The following is a 17,429-nucleotide window of genomic DNA, read 5'->3' as shown; positions in this document are numbered from 1 at the left end:
ATGTGGGAATTTAAAAACAAAGAGCTGGCCTCCCGTGGAAAAGTGAATGTCAGGGACTAGGAGAATGACCAGAAGGTGGAGAGCAAGGTTGTAGAGAGGGGATAGATAAACCAACGCGCAGTATCTGCATACATGGGAACCAGTGAGTCCCGTTATATACAGTTAATGTGTTAAACACACACATCGAAAACAAACATTATTTTGCAAAAATAAACCATTTAATTTCCACTCATAATGAAAAACTCAATAATAGACAAATGACTTGTACTAAAGAACTGCATTCTATTTTTGATATTTGAGCACAAATTTTCATCTTTACTCCAGTTTAATCCACATCAGGGTTACCTGAGAAGAAAGCCTAGAGATCACCACCTTTGGTTCCTTGACAAATTTCAAATCGATTAAGCCCCTCCTGCTAATGCCGACACACAGTGAACACTTCAGCGGGTCTCTGTTTTCTCGCCTTCTCTGTTCCCTAGAAAGCTTCATTTGTGTGCATGAATAAAAGTTTTCATCTCCCTTAGTGCCTGGGTGGTATCATCAGTTCTAGTATCCAAAATCAAATATTGCAGGGGAAGTAGAGAGGCCCAGCCCCCTTCTTCAGGGGCCCTATGACATGACTATGTACCCAAATAGCCAAAAATGACAAAAAGTTATAGATATGGAATTAAAGGTCTAGTTACACATACATAAGTTGCTTGTAATTAGAAAATCCTATTTAAAATGTCATCTTTGTGTTTTCTGTTGTCATAAAGTAAAAAGATGAAAGTTGGAGAGAAGGCAGCGATGAAAGCAGCGGCGATCCTAAGCATGGCGGGGAACGCGGGAAACCCAGCTAGCAACAACTATTAGAAGGCTGAAGCAGGTAGCCCCATTCCAAAACCACACTTGGCTCCTCCCTACACTTGTACCTGCACACATGCATGTATAAGCACAGGCACGGCAACAAAAGATAGGAACATATCTTAATGCGTGCTATTGGTAAAATATGACTCCACAACACAATACAAACGCGATAAAAAGAATGACTCACAATTTTCTGCAAGGTTCAGCTTCCTGTGGGTGGACTCTACATTTTTCAAAAGCACATAGTCACAACTGTCTGTAATTTCAGTTCCAGCGGAATCCAGAAGTCCTCTTCTTCTCTTTGCAGACACCAGGCATGCAGGCAGTACACAGACATACATGCAGGACATACATAAAATAACAATTAAAAAATATTAGGCAGCGGGAGGCATGAGCAGAAAGGTCAGGGTTTTCTGGTTAGCCTAGGGAAACAGAGACCTTGGCTCAAAAACAAAACAAAAAAGCCCATGAAGTTGAGAGGGGAAGATGATGGTGGGGATGAGGAGGAACTGGAAAGGAGGGGTGACAGATTTGATCAGAACATAGTGTATGCAAGTATGAAATTCTTGAATAAAAAATGAAATTAAGTAAATTCCCCATAAAGTTGAGAAAATAGCTCACAGTACAAAAGGCAGGCAGGCATGGGGAGAGAGAGAGACAGACACACACACACACACACACACACACACAGAGAGAGAGAGAGAGAGAGAGAGACAGAGAGAGGGGGGGGGAGGCTAACTCCATCATTCATGGGCAGATAGCAAGACACAGGCACACAAATAAATGTTGCAGCACTAAGCGATGTTTGGATGAAAACAGTGAACTAGTAACACTTTGTCTAAACTCATTATATGTTGCAAAGAGCATTTGTTTTGGGCTCATGAATCCACAGGATGAACCCATGACAGTAGATGGTGGCAGGGCAGCAATCAGCAGGCCTGACTGCAGGAACGGGAAGCTGAGAGCTTCCATCTTGAACTTCGAGCATGACGCCAAGAGAGCAAACTGGAAATAGACAGGGCTTTTTAACTTTAAAGTCTGCCCTCAGTATGAACTTCCTCCCCAAACAATGCCACCCACTCAGATTCCTGAGACCATGAGAGACATTTCACATCCAAACCACTACATCCCACGTCCTGGCAACAGACTCATGGTAATACCATAATGCAAATGCATGCAGTTCAATTTCAGAAGTCCCCAGAGATTAACACTGTCTAAAAGTCCAAGGTCTCTTCTGAGACTCAAGGCAATCTCTTAATTGGTAACCCCTTACAAAAAAAGTCGATTACATGCTTGCAGCACACAGTGGCATGGATGACCCATTACCATTCCAAAGGACACAGAGAGGAAGTACAGTGAGCAAGACCAGAACCCAGCCGTTCTAACAGATCCTGCTGCTCATGTCCTGTTAAAGGGCCTGCATAGTTCCACCCTTCCAGCTTTGTTGCCTGGCACACACTTTTCTCTTGGGCTGATTTCATTCCCTGTATGCAGATACCCCGCGGCTTGGGCATTCCAAAATCTTGGGGTGTCTACTGTAACACAGGCTTCACTTCCAACACCTTTATGTAATGGCCTCTCAAGTGTCCAGCCTTCCAAGGACCTTCATGTAGAGACCACCCTGCCATATGCTGCCTGGTCTCAGTGGTTCTCTTAAATCATGGAGGAAAATCCACGAACACTCCACGCCTGCATGTTTCATGCCTGTGAGGGTGGCAACATGTGAACCCCACTGCCAAGTTCCACCGCCAGCTTGTGATGGACCTCCTTCCCCTTGAGTCACATTAGTGCAGGGCTTCATTCAGTTGTCCTTTGGGATCAGAGCATGTCGAATGTCCTTCCCACATGAAGTGAGGGAGTCAACACAGGATATGAGAGAAAACTTCAGTAAAGCAAAACACTGAGGAAAAAACCCTGAAATACTGGAAATGGAGATTTCAATAAGTCAAATAAGATCCATGGGAACTCGTACCAACAGGCTGGATTAAGATGGGGACAGAATATTAGAACTTGAAGTCAAGCAGAGAAATCGCACCCACTGTGATTAGGATACTTTATCAATGTAAAACATTTGGGACATCAAGAAAAGAACACATAAATTGTGGGATTAGAAAGAGGAGGATTTTATCTTTCTAAAAAGATCTTTTACCTTTTATCTTTCTAAAAAGATTGAATTTCATTATTTTTAATTATTAATACGTCTCTGTCTTATGTGGGCATGTGCACGTGACAGCGGGTGTGCTCAGAGGCCAGAGATTTGGGATTGCTCTGGAACTGACGTTATAGGTGGTTGTGAGTCACCCAAAATGGGTGCCGAGGATCCAACTAGGACCCTCTTGAAGAGATCTTAATCACTGACCCATCTCTCCAGCCCATGAGAGAAAACCTGTTCAATAACAAAATCTAGGGCAAAAGACATCTATCAAGGTACAGAGGGACAGGCAGCTAACAGGCAAGACCAGGAAGTAATCCATACTGCATTATAGTCACAGCAATAAGTATTCAGGACAAAGGAAAGACATGGGAAGCTGCGAGAGAGAAGCAGCACATCACACAGACAGGCAGAGCACCATGTCACACAGACAGACAGGCAGAGCACCATGTCACACAGACAGACAGGCAGAGCACCATGTCACACAGACAGACAGGCAGAGCACCATGTCACACAGACAGGCAGGCAGAGCACCATGTCACACAGACAGACAGGCAGAGCACCATGTCACACAGACAGACAGGCAGGCAGAGCACCATGTCACACAGACAGACAGGCAGGCAGAGTACCATGTCACACAGACAGACAGGCAGGCAGAGCACCATGTCACACAGACAGGCAGGCAGGCAGAGCACCATGTCACACAGACAGACAGGCAGAGCACCATGTCACACAGACAGGCAGAGCACCATGTCACACAGACAGACAGGCAGAGCACCATGTCACACAGACAGGCAGAGCACCATGTCACACAGACAGACAGGCAGAGCACCATGTCACACAGACAGGCAGGCAGAGCACCATGTCACACAGACAGGCAGAGCACCATGTCACACAGACAGACAGGCAGAGCACCATGTCACACAGACAGGCAGGCAGAGCACCATGTCACACAGACAGACAGGCAGAGCACCATGTCACACAGACAGACAGGCAGAACACCATGTCACACAGACAGGCAGAGCACCATGTCACACAGACAGGCAGGCCCATCTGACTCTCAGCTGACTCCTCAACAGAAATTGTAAAATCCAGAAGGGCTTGGAAATGACTTAAACTCTGAATGACCACAACCACCAGACAAGGCCACTATACCAAGAAGAATTAACTGTCATAGAAGAGAAACTTTCTACAATAAAAACAGGTCAAAAGAATTCATGACTATTAAGGCAGTTCAAGCAAGTTAAGTGAGCTAATCCTTCAGCCATAAGTACAAGACAACAGTTACAACTAATTTCATAAAACAAATATAACAAGATGCAAAGATGCAGATCAACCCTAACACAGTAACGGTGGGTGACTCCAGCACGTTACTCTTATCAATCGACACATCAGCTGACAAAAACAGATATCTGAGTTCAATGACATTCTATGTCACATGGACCTAATAGATATACAGAACACGCTTACCAAACACTGGAGGAAGCACATTCTTCTCAGCAGCTATAAAATGATAATGTATTAATGATATGGGCCAAGTCTTTTTTTTAAAGATTTATTTATTACATGCAGTGTTCTGCCTGCATGTGTGTCTGCATGACAGAAGAGGACACTAGATCTCATTACAGATGGTTGTGAGCCACCATGTGCTTGCTGAGATTGAACTCAGGACCTTTGGAAGAGCAGCCTGTGCTGTTAACCACTGAGCCATCTCCCCAGCCCAACCAAGTCTTAGTATAAGAAGATCAATGAAGGTGGAAAAACTATACATTGGAGAAACAAACAAACAAAAAACCAGCCTCTTCAACAAATGGTGCTGGAAAATTGGATGTCTACATGCAGAAGAATGAAATTAAACCCCATATTCTCATCCTGTATTAAAAGTCATTTCTTGGGGTTGGAGAGATGGTTCAGTCATTAAGAGCACTTGAGTTTCTTGCAGAGGACACAGGATCAGTTCCCAGCACCTACATGGTGCCTCTCAACTATCCATAGGCATGCAGATACACACACACATGCACACACAGGCAAAACACTCATACACATAGAATAAATAAATGGGAAAAGGTGGCAATTTAAAATCAAAGACCTTAATGTAAGATCTGAAACTCTGATATTGTTAAAGGAAAAAGAGGAAATATTTCAAGCTGTAGGTGCAGGCAAGTATTTTATGAAGAGGAGTCCAGTCACTGTCTACACACAACAAGGAGGACAGCACAGGATACAAAACCTTCTCCACAGCGATGCACACAGTTAGCAAAGACATAGATCACAGACTGGTAGAAAATCTTTCCCAGTTAGACACATTGTCTTAGTCACTATTCCATTGCTGTGCAAAGACACCACAACCAAGGCAAAAGCATTTAATTGGGGCCTTGCTCACAGTTTCAAAGGTTTAGCCCACTGTCATTGTGGATGGGAGCATGGTGCCACACATGGACGGTTCTAGAGTAGTAGCTGAGACTCTAGGGGAAATGTGCATTCAAAGCACCACAACACGCACTGTTGACTGTCTGGTGAACAAACATCGATTTACCCCAGATAGGGCGCTGGTGGCACACACAGAGGAATGGCTGTGCCCAAGTCCAGCTTACTGATCAGTAGGGGTCACTTACAGCAGCTTGAAAGACTGAGGCAGTCGCCTCGTGGAAAGTCCAGGACAGTGACCACGGAAGCCCAAACCCTGGAGTACCCTGAACAACCTGCAGGTGGCTCAACCGGTTTACACACCTTCTCCTTAGCAACTGTTCCAGCTTCTCAACCCTTGGCCTCCGGGAGGAGTCTCCCAGCTTTCAGGAGCTTCCTGAGGCTGGAAATTCTATTCACTCCCTAAGTGTTCCAAGCCTTCCGCCCTCGTCTGGGAGGGGTGGCTTCAAATCAGAGAAATAGCACACAGCATCGCCTACAGAGGGCTGAAGTCTGGAAGAGTGAAAGAACTCCAATAGAGAAGCTAGAAACCAATCCACTCTACCAATAAAGGTGCCAACGGAATGACCAGGAAGTTCCCCCAAGATTCCATCCAAATAGCAACAATCATATGAAGGTGTTCAGCCCCACTAGAGTGGCAGTTTAGGACAAACTAAAACTCCATGTCCTCCTAGTCAGAACTGCAGCCATTAAGATAACAGTAGCACGGTGGTGGCTTCACTCCTAGCAACAGAGGCAGAAGCACAATGACAATGAAAAAAAATTAAATTATTTCAGTGACTGGATTCCCAAACAACTCCCAAGGTCCTGTCTTTCAGCCATAAACAGGAATCCATTTGCTCTGAAATATACAAGGTAATACTACTGAATTGCAAATAATACAACAAAATTGAAAATATTTTTATTTCTATAATTTTATTTTGAAATAAGCTCAAATCTAAATAAAAGTTTCAAGAATGGTACAAAGACTTGTAGTCAAGTGGGAAAACCACACTCGAATTTTGATAATTGCTCCATTTATGTCGTGACATTTAGGGTACGATGTCTCAGATCATGGATTGCATGCAGTGGTCATGGTTTCTTCCTCCTAGATCTGAAACATTCGTCTTTCCTTGTCTTTCGTCACATCGGATTGTTCTTACGCGGCAACCGTTTCTAGAACGTCACTTCTCTCTGTCTAATGCTTCCACGGGGCTAGCCCCGGTGTCTGTGTTCTGGCAGGGCTGCTGTGCTCTGCTCAGTACATGGCAAGGGTTTGTCCCATTACTGGTAGGAGGACTCTGATCCCTCCGTAACAAATATGGTATCTGCCATGTTTTTGAATGTAAGTTTTTAAACATTAGACAATTTTCTGAAGACACTGGGAGATAATGTAAATCATCCTATACGGACATCCTCCTTGGCCCCATTAGTTTGAGCACTGACTGATATTTCCCAACATATTAGAATAAATTATCTAACAGCAATTTTCAAACTCCATTTACATTTAATGGCCGGCATGATATTGTAGGGAATAACTTTCTCTCCTTCATATTCATTTATCTCAGTATGAATCCATGGGTTCCTGTTGTATTCAATTATTATGTTTGTTTCATGGTTAAAGTAGCCCTCACTTGACCTGTGCACACTCATTCAAGCTGTCTCTTACGCTTTCTGACTTGTAGCCATCTTTCTTTGAATACTTTATTTTCTGATACAGAGTATATACCAGACTTGAAGTCAAGATCCTCCAGCTCATTCAGAGGGGAAGAAAATTTGGAAATCAAAATCCAGCACTACTTGTGCATCTTTCTAGTCTTTTCAGTGTCCGGAATTAGGAAATATTATGTACAACATGCACACACCTCAGTATCTATGCACACTTATGTGTGTCTATGTATATAACTATTTATATAGATACAATTATATAGATATGCACAAATGTGAAGTGCATGCTGGTAACTCCAATTCGAATTGACATGGCCAGGTTTGTCCTATGCTTCTTTAAGAAGTTTTATTATTTTTAATTGAGAAATAGTAATTACATGTTGATAGGGAATACTTTGACAGTTTTGTGCCTTTATGCTTTATGGGATGACAAGACCAGGCTGTTTGTGCTGATCATCCCTCGACTACCGTTCTTGGTGGTAAAAATGCTCTCCTTTACCCATTCTGAAATATGAAAATTATGAACTTCAGTTACCTATACAAACCAAACTTTATAACTTTTCTGATTTTCTCTTTTAATTGTATACCCTTCCTCAGTTTCCATAAGTGAGAAGCTTGGCTCCTATATCCTCAGTGAATTTATTGAAATGCTCAGTTCCTTGTTTGAGCCACGCTGCTGAGCCAAAGGGGTTGTCTTCTGCCCGCTCCAAAGACCACCTCAAACCCCAGGTCACTGTCCACCTAAGTCTCACCTGCCACCTCCTCACCCCAGCTCTGATTTTCTGTGAGGTGACTGCTCCTCTCACCCGCTCCAGCGAGATGAGCCTGTGTGGGAGGCCCCTCTGCTGCTCACCTGCTCCAGTCTGTGGTCGCCCTTCCACTAGAGCCAATGGCAGGAAAGGAAGGGATTGCAGGGAGGAGGGGTGACTGAAGGAAGGATGGGGGAAGGAGGGGGGGAAGGAAGCAAAAGAGAGTGTTAAATGCAGGGCTGTGGGCTTGAGTCGCTGTATTAAAGATGAGATGAACTGGTCCTCCTGGGGAAAATCTAAAATTGAGATTAGATATTTGTCCTTTTACTCAAAATTATTTTGTAGCCTAGGGCTAGCTGTGATTTTTTCAATGTTATACAGATCCAACTGTAGGAGAAAGCTTGTGGTGAAGAATGGATTTCCCTAAGCTAATTAGAAGGTGGAAGGGTAAGGTTGGCTGGCTTAGGCCTCCGGTAGAATCTAAAGAAAACACCAGGGGGGAATTAACGAAGCTGGCAAAAGCCAAATGGCTCAGACGCTTTCATCTGAGAATGCCGACCATGACCACTAGATGGTAGTATAAACTCACAACAAATTTGTTTTTCTGCTTGAGCTGAAAAAGGAAGTCAAGGCCTAAAGAGTCTCTAAGCCCTGGGCCACAGCAGTGTCTTATGGGTACTATTAGTAAATTTCCTTCAACTTTCCTTCCATCACAAGTACAATTCAGTCAATAGCCTTGCAAATTACCTTTAAATTTTCGCTAAAATGAAAATTTTCACTAAAATTTTTAACATGTCTCCAATTTGATAGAAATTTTGAATGGATGTTTCTAACCCTTTCAATCAATTAACTGTAATAGAATTTATACATTTCAGAAACTTGGATTTTGTTTCCTCTTTTGCTCAAATAAATATGTTTTTCCATCCCCTCCGTGTCTTTTAAAAACATTCATTCTTGGTAAAACCATAGTTCACAGTTTGCAAATGAGGGCTTTACCTCTATACGTTTAATCTTGGCAAAAATGAACAGTTATGACATCATGACATAAGAGAGCATCTATGTACAAACATATACAATTTTATTGATCTCTCTACAGACTACAAGAATTTTAGGTATAGTCACAATTGCTGAATGCAACAGAAAAATAGTAATTTGTCATTTTTTTGAAAAGATGCAAAAATTCTGAAGATGAAAGAAAGATACATCAATGGTGTTGTCTGTCTCTTATTTCCTAGAATAAAACATCACATAATTAAGTACTAAAAATTATAGGTTATTAGGGATTTTGAACCTGTGTACAACTATCCAAAACCACCACCTAGTGTATCTTCTGGCTTTGCAGTTGAGAAGGGTGGGCCAAGACAGGAGGGGGAGTGGCACAAGGGGAGAGCGGTCAGAACAGTTTCTGTGTGTCCTTGCCTTCCATTGGCTGCCTTCCCCTGGCTGGACCAGTCCTTTCTGGGGGTGTGAACACTTTTTCAGGGCCCTGGTGTTCAGAAGGTGACTTTCCTTTCACTCACATTCCCAAGCGGCCCTGGCTGTTGAGACAACAATCAAACAATCCTCCCTGTTTGCTGAGATCAGGTCCAGTAAGATACCCACAGCTGAGCAGGGGCCATTCACCATGTCTGCTCCAGAAGATGGGTGCGTAATAAACTTGGAGCTGATGGACTTTGTGATTATTTTGAGAATTTTCATTGTCCAGATACTGAGGATTTTTACCACTTAGCTTTATATACTGCTGAACTTATGGTGATATTTCTTGTATCTTATGTAAAAGACAGTCAAAACTTACAATGTTGACTTAAAATAACTAAGGATCAAGTCACAGAGAATAATATTCTAGATATACAAAGAATTAGTGGCGCTGCCTGGCTAGAAATGTGCACTCACTTTTGTTCTGTGAGAGGCACAGAATAAATGCCAATCAAGACAAGGCTGTGTCTCTTACATTCTGCCTTTCCCGAACCCTTAGAAGGGGCTAAAATATCAGCCCAGGAAGGCAAGAATCTTTCTTAGTTGGTCACAGAGCAGCGCTTAGCAACTTTGGCTGGACATAGACCCGCTTTTAGGGCTCTCAAAAATACTGATGTTCTGTTCCAAGTCTAAGACATTTTTAAATCATTGGGAATTAAAAAATCTCAAGAGATTGTTATGTACAGCCAAAGCTATACTTAAAAAAAAAATACAAACCAAAGATACAAACATAGGCCTTTGCCTGTGCTGTGGTCGAATCAAAACCTCACTTCCCTCAAGACTCTCATGGCCTTCCCGACACCACCCCCTCACGCTGCACCTTCTCAGTGTCTACATGAGACCTTATTTAGTTCTTACATCCAGGGCTACGTGGTCTGTAGATAGGAATACTAAACGATTTATCAGCCATGCTTCCTAGAATCTCTCATATGAGAGACAATGCTCAACCTATGTTGGTGACAGTTTTCTCAGGCTCTCTGATTAGTGTGCATACACAATGCTACCACCTAAGATGAGGCTGAGTGACAGGAGGTGAAGAAGCTGTGAAGCTGGTATTTTTCCTAACACACAGAGAGCAAGACTGTATCTGACATGCTGGCTTTCTTTGTCACTGCCCTCTGTGAACCCGTGTGGTCAGGGATGCTTGTAGGACAAATATCCTAGTAGTTCTCCTGTCCAGCTAGCTTCATCATATTACTCTACCCAAATGCCTGCGAGCCAAGTATCTCAAAGAACCCACCTTAGTCTTCAACCAATCTCGGGCCTAATCTTACCTTTTGTTTTTTCAAACTGGCACAAATAATGGGTAAATGATACCTTTAAAATGGTATTGGTGGGTCATATAAAAGGGAACCTCATTTTTTAAAATCTCTTTAAACTTTTTAAGGTTAGAGACCTAGATTTTATAGAGAATCAATTCCAAAAGACTTGAGAAATGTTTCTAGGATGGAGTTGCTGGACATCGTCTCAGTTTGTCACTGAAGCTTTGCTCATACGACATACAATGGCCCCCATGGTGACTGAGTGCTAAGTCGGGGACTCAGGGAAGTATAGAAGCAAAGTCAGACACACAACTTTTTCAGGGGATTGAAATAAGTGAGATCACCCTCCACCCAAACTCCGGGACAAGTGGATGGCTTCATAACAGGATCATTGCTTACGTTACTGTGAGAACCAGGGAAACACGTACATCTTCTATTACATCATTGGTGAATAGAATGAAAGGTCCATTTTCTGCTGGAACACTAAGGGCTTTTCTGTTGAGGAAAGATCGGAAGTAAAGTCACCTTGTGCAGATGGTGCTCTGCAAGCCTTGTCTTCGGATGTTGCTTCGTAGACACAATGTAATTAGATGGTAACCAAGACTCAGGGCCACCTTCTGCAGCACTATTAAAGTTTCTGGGGATAGTTTTCCATGTGATCCAAGACAGAAGAGAGATGAGAAAATGCAGAAGATTAAATGTATAACACTACTCATTTCCCTAAGATAACCATGATGGCAAAATGGTGGTGGTGGTGGTGGTGGTGGTGGTGGTGATGTGTGTGCGTGTGTGTGAAGGTTAATGCAACAGAACAGAAAAGTTGAAAAAGAAAAATCACATCCATGGTTAAATTATTGTTATTGCTATCTCTTTGAATTATAAAAATAATTTTGATACAGTAAAACCTCATTAATTTAGATTCTGCTAATCATTGATTTGAGGGATAAATTACTCTTATATGAAGAAAGGGTTTGGCAAACAATTTTGTAAGCACGTCTAAGCTTTAAACATTCATGAAAACGTGTTCTTTTTAAGCATGGCAGAAGCACCTACTCCAAATGATCTCTATTTATAAACTTTTTGATTTATTTGTTGAAGTCAGAATTTTAAGCATGTCTATCAAACACTGTGGATGTCCCTTTTTGATATATTCTCTGTGTGCTTTGAAGTAGTCTGTAATTGTTAGTTCACTGATTCTTCAAAATTGAGCTCTATTGTATGAATCACACATATAATTTTGGGTGGAATTCTCTTTCTAAGAGAATGTGCTCTTGTTGCATGCTATTTTCTGTAAAAAAAACATACATTATGTATTTCACAGTCTTTCTCTTTAAATGATGTAAAATAGTAGCTCTCAACTGGAAGCAATTTTATCCTTTTTTTTTTCTTTTTACTGTTATTACTAGCAGGTCTCTAATGGCATCTAGAGGGCAGAAGTCAAGGGCACTGTTAACATCCCATAATATGCTAGACAAAAACTTGCACTAACGATGCTGCTATCGAGAACTCTTGCTATAGAACAAGTGAATTTGTATGTGTGTTGTTGAGGATTGAACCCAGAGTTTGAACATGGTGGGCAAGCACTCTCCCCTGAGCTGTATCGCTAAAGCAAGTTAAATATTCCTGGGAGTTTCAGAGATAGTCATTGAATTCAATGCTACATTGGGTTGAATTTCACTATTTCAAAACAAAAGAAGTATTTTATTCTTTTAGATCATTTTATAATGTAGAAATGTTAAAGTATCCAGAAAAATCAGAAACTTGGGTTCTTAAAACAGATAGTATAAATTGTGTGTTACATTTTGGCTGCCAATGTTTTCCAGGTCCTGACCTTAAATTCCATTAATATTTTTACTGCATAAATGTGTGTATTTTCTGTATTTCCAAGACAAGTTCTTTTATGCTAATACTATAGCAGAAGGTAGACTTAGGGAGAGATGTTTTTTAAGAAAAGAATTCAAGGATTCTAAGAAATGCTACTCTAGTGTGTATTTTCGAGCTCTTTTAACCACCTCTGCTCTCTTTTCAAGATTGCAAAGAAAAATTTAAAGAAAGCACCACTTCAAAACAAAAAATATAAAACCAATAAAAATGGCAATTTTGTCTGTGAAGTTGGAAGAAATGGTTATGTTTTAAACACCAATGCAACCCAGCAAGGCATCAAATCACCAAGAGCCAGTAAACAAATCAACCACATTTTTTTTTTTTTTTTTTTTTTTTTTTTTTGGTTTTTCGAGACAGGGTTTCTCTGTGGTTTTGGAGCCTGTCCTGGAACTAGCTCTTGTAGACCAGGCTGGTCTCGAACTCACAGAGATCCGTCTGCCTCTGCCTCCCGAGTGCTGGGATTAAAGGCGTGCGCCCGGCTCTCAACCACATAATTTAAGGTTGTAAAAAGGAGCAACACGTTGTCAGGTGAGTCCTATGTTCTGACTTCCAAGCATGTTCAATAGAGCGAGTAGTAAGAGTTGCCATTATTTTCTGTGTAGCGCTCCTCTGCTGAGTTGGAACAGATTATTTTATCATGCTAGAGCTGACCTTTACTTTTGAGAGATTTTAAAAAGGTGTTTGGTATTTACTAACATATTCCTGTGACAATTTGTCAATCTAATTAGTTAAATTATCTATGGGTTTGTGTTATTCATAATGATGACTATGGCCAACATAGCTAAAATAGCACTAGGTTTCATAAAGGTTCCTTTAATAAACATTGCACCCCAAAGAATTTTCTAATAAAAGCCCTTATCAATCAGAAATGTAATAACTCAGAATCTCTTTCCTAAAACATTAACTGAGGTTTTACTGAATCACATCGATGAGAAGGACCAGTTTGGTCTGTGAATGTCAGGCTGCATAAGCACCTTGGGATTGTAGACCCTATTGGGTTTGAACAGTAATATACTGTGTAACTGGCAGATAAGGATACAAATGGTGCTTTAAAAATATATCGCTTTGGAAACTGAAATTGGGGTATGTGAAATTCCACTCTTTGTGAAATCAGTTCTCATAACTAACTGCCTTATTCCTATAGTCTAGTTTCTGCAAACTTATCGCCAACTCCTCTGGAGACTATACACCAGGCTGAAAAAATGCTTTGAGGTGAATCAACCCTGCTCGGTTGATGACTAAAAGCAGGAACTCATCCTGAAGGTGACAGACACAGGAGTTAAGAGTGCTGGGAGTCCTTCACTATCCTGGCCAGCCTTGGTTAAGGAGAGCTGTGGATGATGTGCGATGCTGTGGAGGGAGGAAAACGTTAGTCAGATTCTTGCTTAGGAGAACTCAGTAGTGTCCTAATATACTAAGGAAGGTTTCAGATGAGAAAAAACTCTGGGTTTGTTTGGATTCCTGTTTGGATGGGTATGGCAGGTCCACTTGAAATGCAGGGTTATCTTCTAATGCAGATTTTTAAATTGTCGGGTGTGGCCCAATCAGAAGAGGAGTTCACCATAAATCCTTTTTCTTCTGATAGAACATGCTTTGGTTTCTTTTCCTCTTAAGATGTTAATTTATCATGCAAAGATTTTTTTCATTAAGTGCATTAATGCTTTTGTTTGTACAGGAAATTTCAAATCAAAAGGACTCCCCAATAGTTTCCAAACATAAATTCTTAGCAAATTACATGCCAAGATGATAGGATCCATTCCACATGGGGAAAAGACAAATTCAGCCATTATCTTGGGATTTTAACCGGGGTTGCAGCTTCCAAGGTGCACAGCGGCTTTGCCTTTGCTACGCCTCCGTGTGATAATTTCGGATGGACTATAATGGAACATTTTGTGGAAGAAACTGGTTTCTAGCAGTTGAATAGTGATGCTGGGAATAAATTTGGTTTCCCTGAATAATGGATTCTCAAAGCAGTCACAACTTCTTTTGACGGTTAGAACTGGTACCATTTCTTATCCTTGTATTTCAGCATTAACTGGAAAGAGAAAAACAGCAATGTAAAGATGTCATCTTTAAAACTCTGGTCAGCAAATCAACACTGAGTTAATCATGGAAATGTAGTTAAGTTTCAGAATGTAATAGAACTGCATGACCCCTTACTTTGTGGACAAAGTCCATGTGAGACAGGCTCAGAATCAAATACTTAAGCTGCGCACACTCAGTGGATGGGAAACGATGTTTAATGACAGACGAGATGAAAGATATGAATTCTAGCCTCTGCTGACCCTCACCCATTTCGGGGAACTCATAAAATCTCCCTGTGCGCCTGGCCAAGCAGGTGATACAAAATACAGACCTAATGTATCAGAATGGATCAATATGCTATGCCCCAAATGAAAAGAGTCTCAACTTAATGTAGATTTTTTTTTGCTCTGAGTAGAGGGCTATAGTACTTCAGGGATTCAGGTCACGTAGTGCCTCTGCCTAGGTTTCCTTCTTCAGGACTCAGATGTTTCCAGTGGCCGCATTGTGAAGACGCCTGCATTTACGTGGGCAGTTTACCTCGTGTGCATGCTTGGAGAACGCTTCTGCACTGGTCATCATGCCTGCGGTCTTTTCTTCCAGCTCCCCCAGCCTCTGTCCTCTCTCATCGAGTGCAATTCGGGCTCGGGTCAGCTCTCCCATCACCCCTCCGGCGGCGCCTTTCATCCCTTCTATACTACCTGGTCCGGGAATGTGCTGTGCAAGGCTGCGGGATGCTTTCCCCGCTGTAGCCTCCCCAACTGAGAATTTAAGCCATAGAAATGTAAAACATGTCAGTAATACATACTCAAGATGGCCTCCAAGGCAAAAAAGTACTTTCATAAATTTCTATTACTATCATAATTTTCACTCAAAGGGTGTCTTGTCACATATATGTGTATGTGTTAAAGATATGAGCACTTAAGAAAAATGCCTAAGGGAGATACTGGGAGATATTGTTATCATATGTCTGTGTATATGTGGTATATGTGTATCTGAGACTGAACTTGCAATGTATGTATGTGTTCATGTGTTTGTATATATATGCACATGTGTGATCCTGTATGTGGAATTCAGAGATTAACCTCAGGTGCTGCCCACCTTTATTTTTTTATCCTAAAAACATTGAATGATTATGACACATGCATGTTCACACACACGCATGTGCGGGTGCATTATGGGCTGAGTTCATGTCATGAACTCGAATTATTAGGTTTGGTGGCAAGTGCCTCCACTTGCTGAGCCATCTTGCTGATCACATCTTGTTTTTTGAGACAGGTCTGTTACTCAGCCTGACATTCACTGAGTCAGAAATTTAGTTAATGTTTTCAGGATGTCACATTGGAAAAGAACCTAGACTTTAGAAAATAAAAGTCTCATTGATATCTAGTTCACATTCCATAAAAGCAACCAATTTAAGTCACTGGTTTTTAGTGTCTCATACAATTGTATAACTCTAACTACTATCTGATTATAGAATATTTCCAATTTGCAATAGAAGCCCCAAACTCATGAGCAATCACTCCCCACTATCTCCTTACCCCAGCCTCAGGCACCCACTGATTAACTTTTAGTACCCATGAGTTTGCCTATTCTGGACAACTTATATGAATGGAATTATAATATGTGGCCCCTTCTCTGGTCTGGCCTCTCTGATATTTGTGGAGTTCTATGTTGCCACATATACTACACCTTTATTGACTAAAATAAGATTAAACTGTAGGGTGGTACCTATGTCTTTTTGCACAGTTATAAATTCAAAACAAAGGGAGTTTTGGTATGCAAAACTAAATGGAGGTGGCATTGTCTGAAATTTTATTTTTGTCTGACTCTGTTTTTTTTTGTGTGTCTCCTATTGCTTTTTGATTACTTTTCATCAGAGTTTCACTGGTAGATTTTCAAACTAGTTTTTTTCCTTTGGCACTGATACACTTGGCATATGAATGAAGAAGAATCCATTTTCTAGCAGTGGTAATAGGAAAGCAGACTAAAACGATTTTTCAGAATTAAAAAGACAAATACTGTCAACTGATCATGAAACTAGGGCCTATCTACAACTGGGATGCTTTTCAGCTTGCTCATTACTTATTTGAAATATATGTATATATATATATATAAATATAATTGTATATTATCTATTGCATATATAATACATGCATATTGAAATACATATATATATAATTTGTGATTATTTCCTAATATAGTAACTAATTTCATTTATGTTTACTAAACAATAATTTTCAATATATGAGAAAAATAATATTCAAACTTTAATATAGGAACAAAGGCACCTTGGTCTAGAATTTGTGATACACACACACAGAGGTTTTCTAGTTTGTGATGGGTTTAATAATAAGAAATTTACTCACAGAGCTCCTCTCTGTCAAATGTCTGTCCACTTCCACCAAACAGCCCCTTGAGAAAGCCTCTATTTTGAGCTTCTGGTGTCTCAATGGGAGTAAACAAATCGCCTAACATGTCCTGTACCAATTAAGAAGAGAGTATTAGAGCAACTAAAATGAATTAATATATGGAAAAGTAACACTGTGATATGTTACAGTACATCATGAAGACAGCCTTTCCACGTCTTTTCTGTGTGGTTGTTGCTTGGTACACAGTTCTGACCTTATCTCCTCAGAGACCACGAATAAAGGAGAAAAACAAAACTTTAGACAGTCCAGCCAATGAGCTGCATGGAACAGACCCTGGGAAATCACCTAATGCCACTGTCCTATGTCACTACCAAGTCTCTGGGGCAAGGAGGGAGCAGACTCTGCACTCAACTACTCTGCTGAGAACAGTAGAAGATCCAGCACAACTCTTATCTCCAAACACCAAGTCCACTGATTAAGACAAGACCCAGAGAACCACAGAGCCATGTGGGCATTATTTGGTCACTGACATGAACTGAAACTCACTGGAGATATGCTAAGACTGTGAACCCTGGCAGACAGGACAGCTGGG

General features: G+C 41.1%; 1 protein-coding gene across 15 annotated transcripts in view; it reads right to left on the bottom strand.

Moving 5' to 3' along the window:
- Nucleotides 1-6,345: 6,345 nt before the first annotated feature.
- Nucleotides 6,346-17,429, bottom strand: part of Stxbp5l (syntaxin binding protein 5L) — a 231,324-nt gene continuing 220,240 nt past the window's right edge. For 14 of the 15 annotated variants that reach the window (XM_041672858.1, XM_041672860.1, XM_041672866.1 and 11 more), the window contains 3 exons: nucleotides 16,835-16,946; nucleotides 15,006-15,226; nucleotides 6,346-14,478 (listed from right to left, as the gene is read on the bottom strand). In XM_041672858.1, coding sequence (XP_041528792.1) covers nucleotides 14,437-14,478; nucleotides 15,006-15,226; nucleotides 16,835-16,946 — 375 coding nt within the window. In that variant the 3' untranslated portion in view covers nucleotides 6,346-14,436. Of the gene's footprint in view, nucleotides 14,479-15,005; nucleotides 15,227-16,834; nucleotides 16,947-17,429 lie in introns of those variants that run through there. The other variant, XR_005976222.1, reaches the window with a different exon arrangement.

This window comes from Microtus oregoni, unplaced genomic scaffold, assembly GCF_018167655.1.
Source record: "Microtus oregoni isolate MIOR12 unplaced genomic scaffold, Mior012 000023F_ref0000262, whole genome shotgun sequence".
Taxonomy (NCBI): Eukaryota; Metazoa; Chordata; class Mammalia; order Rodentia; family Cricetidae; genus Microtus; species Microtus oregoni.
Note: the sequence above shows the minus strand (reverse complement) of the source record. Positions and strands in the feature narration are given on the sequence as shown.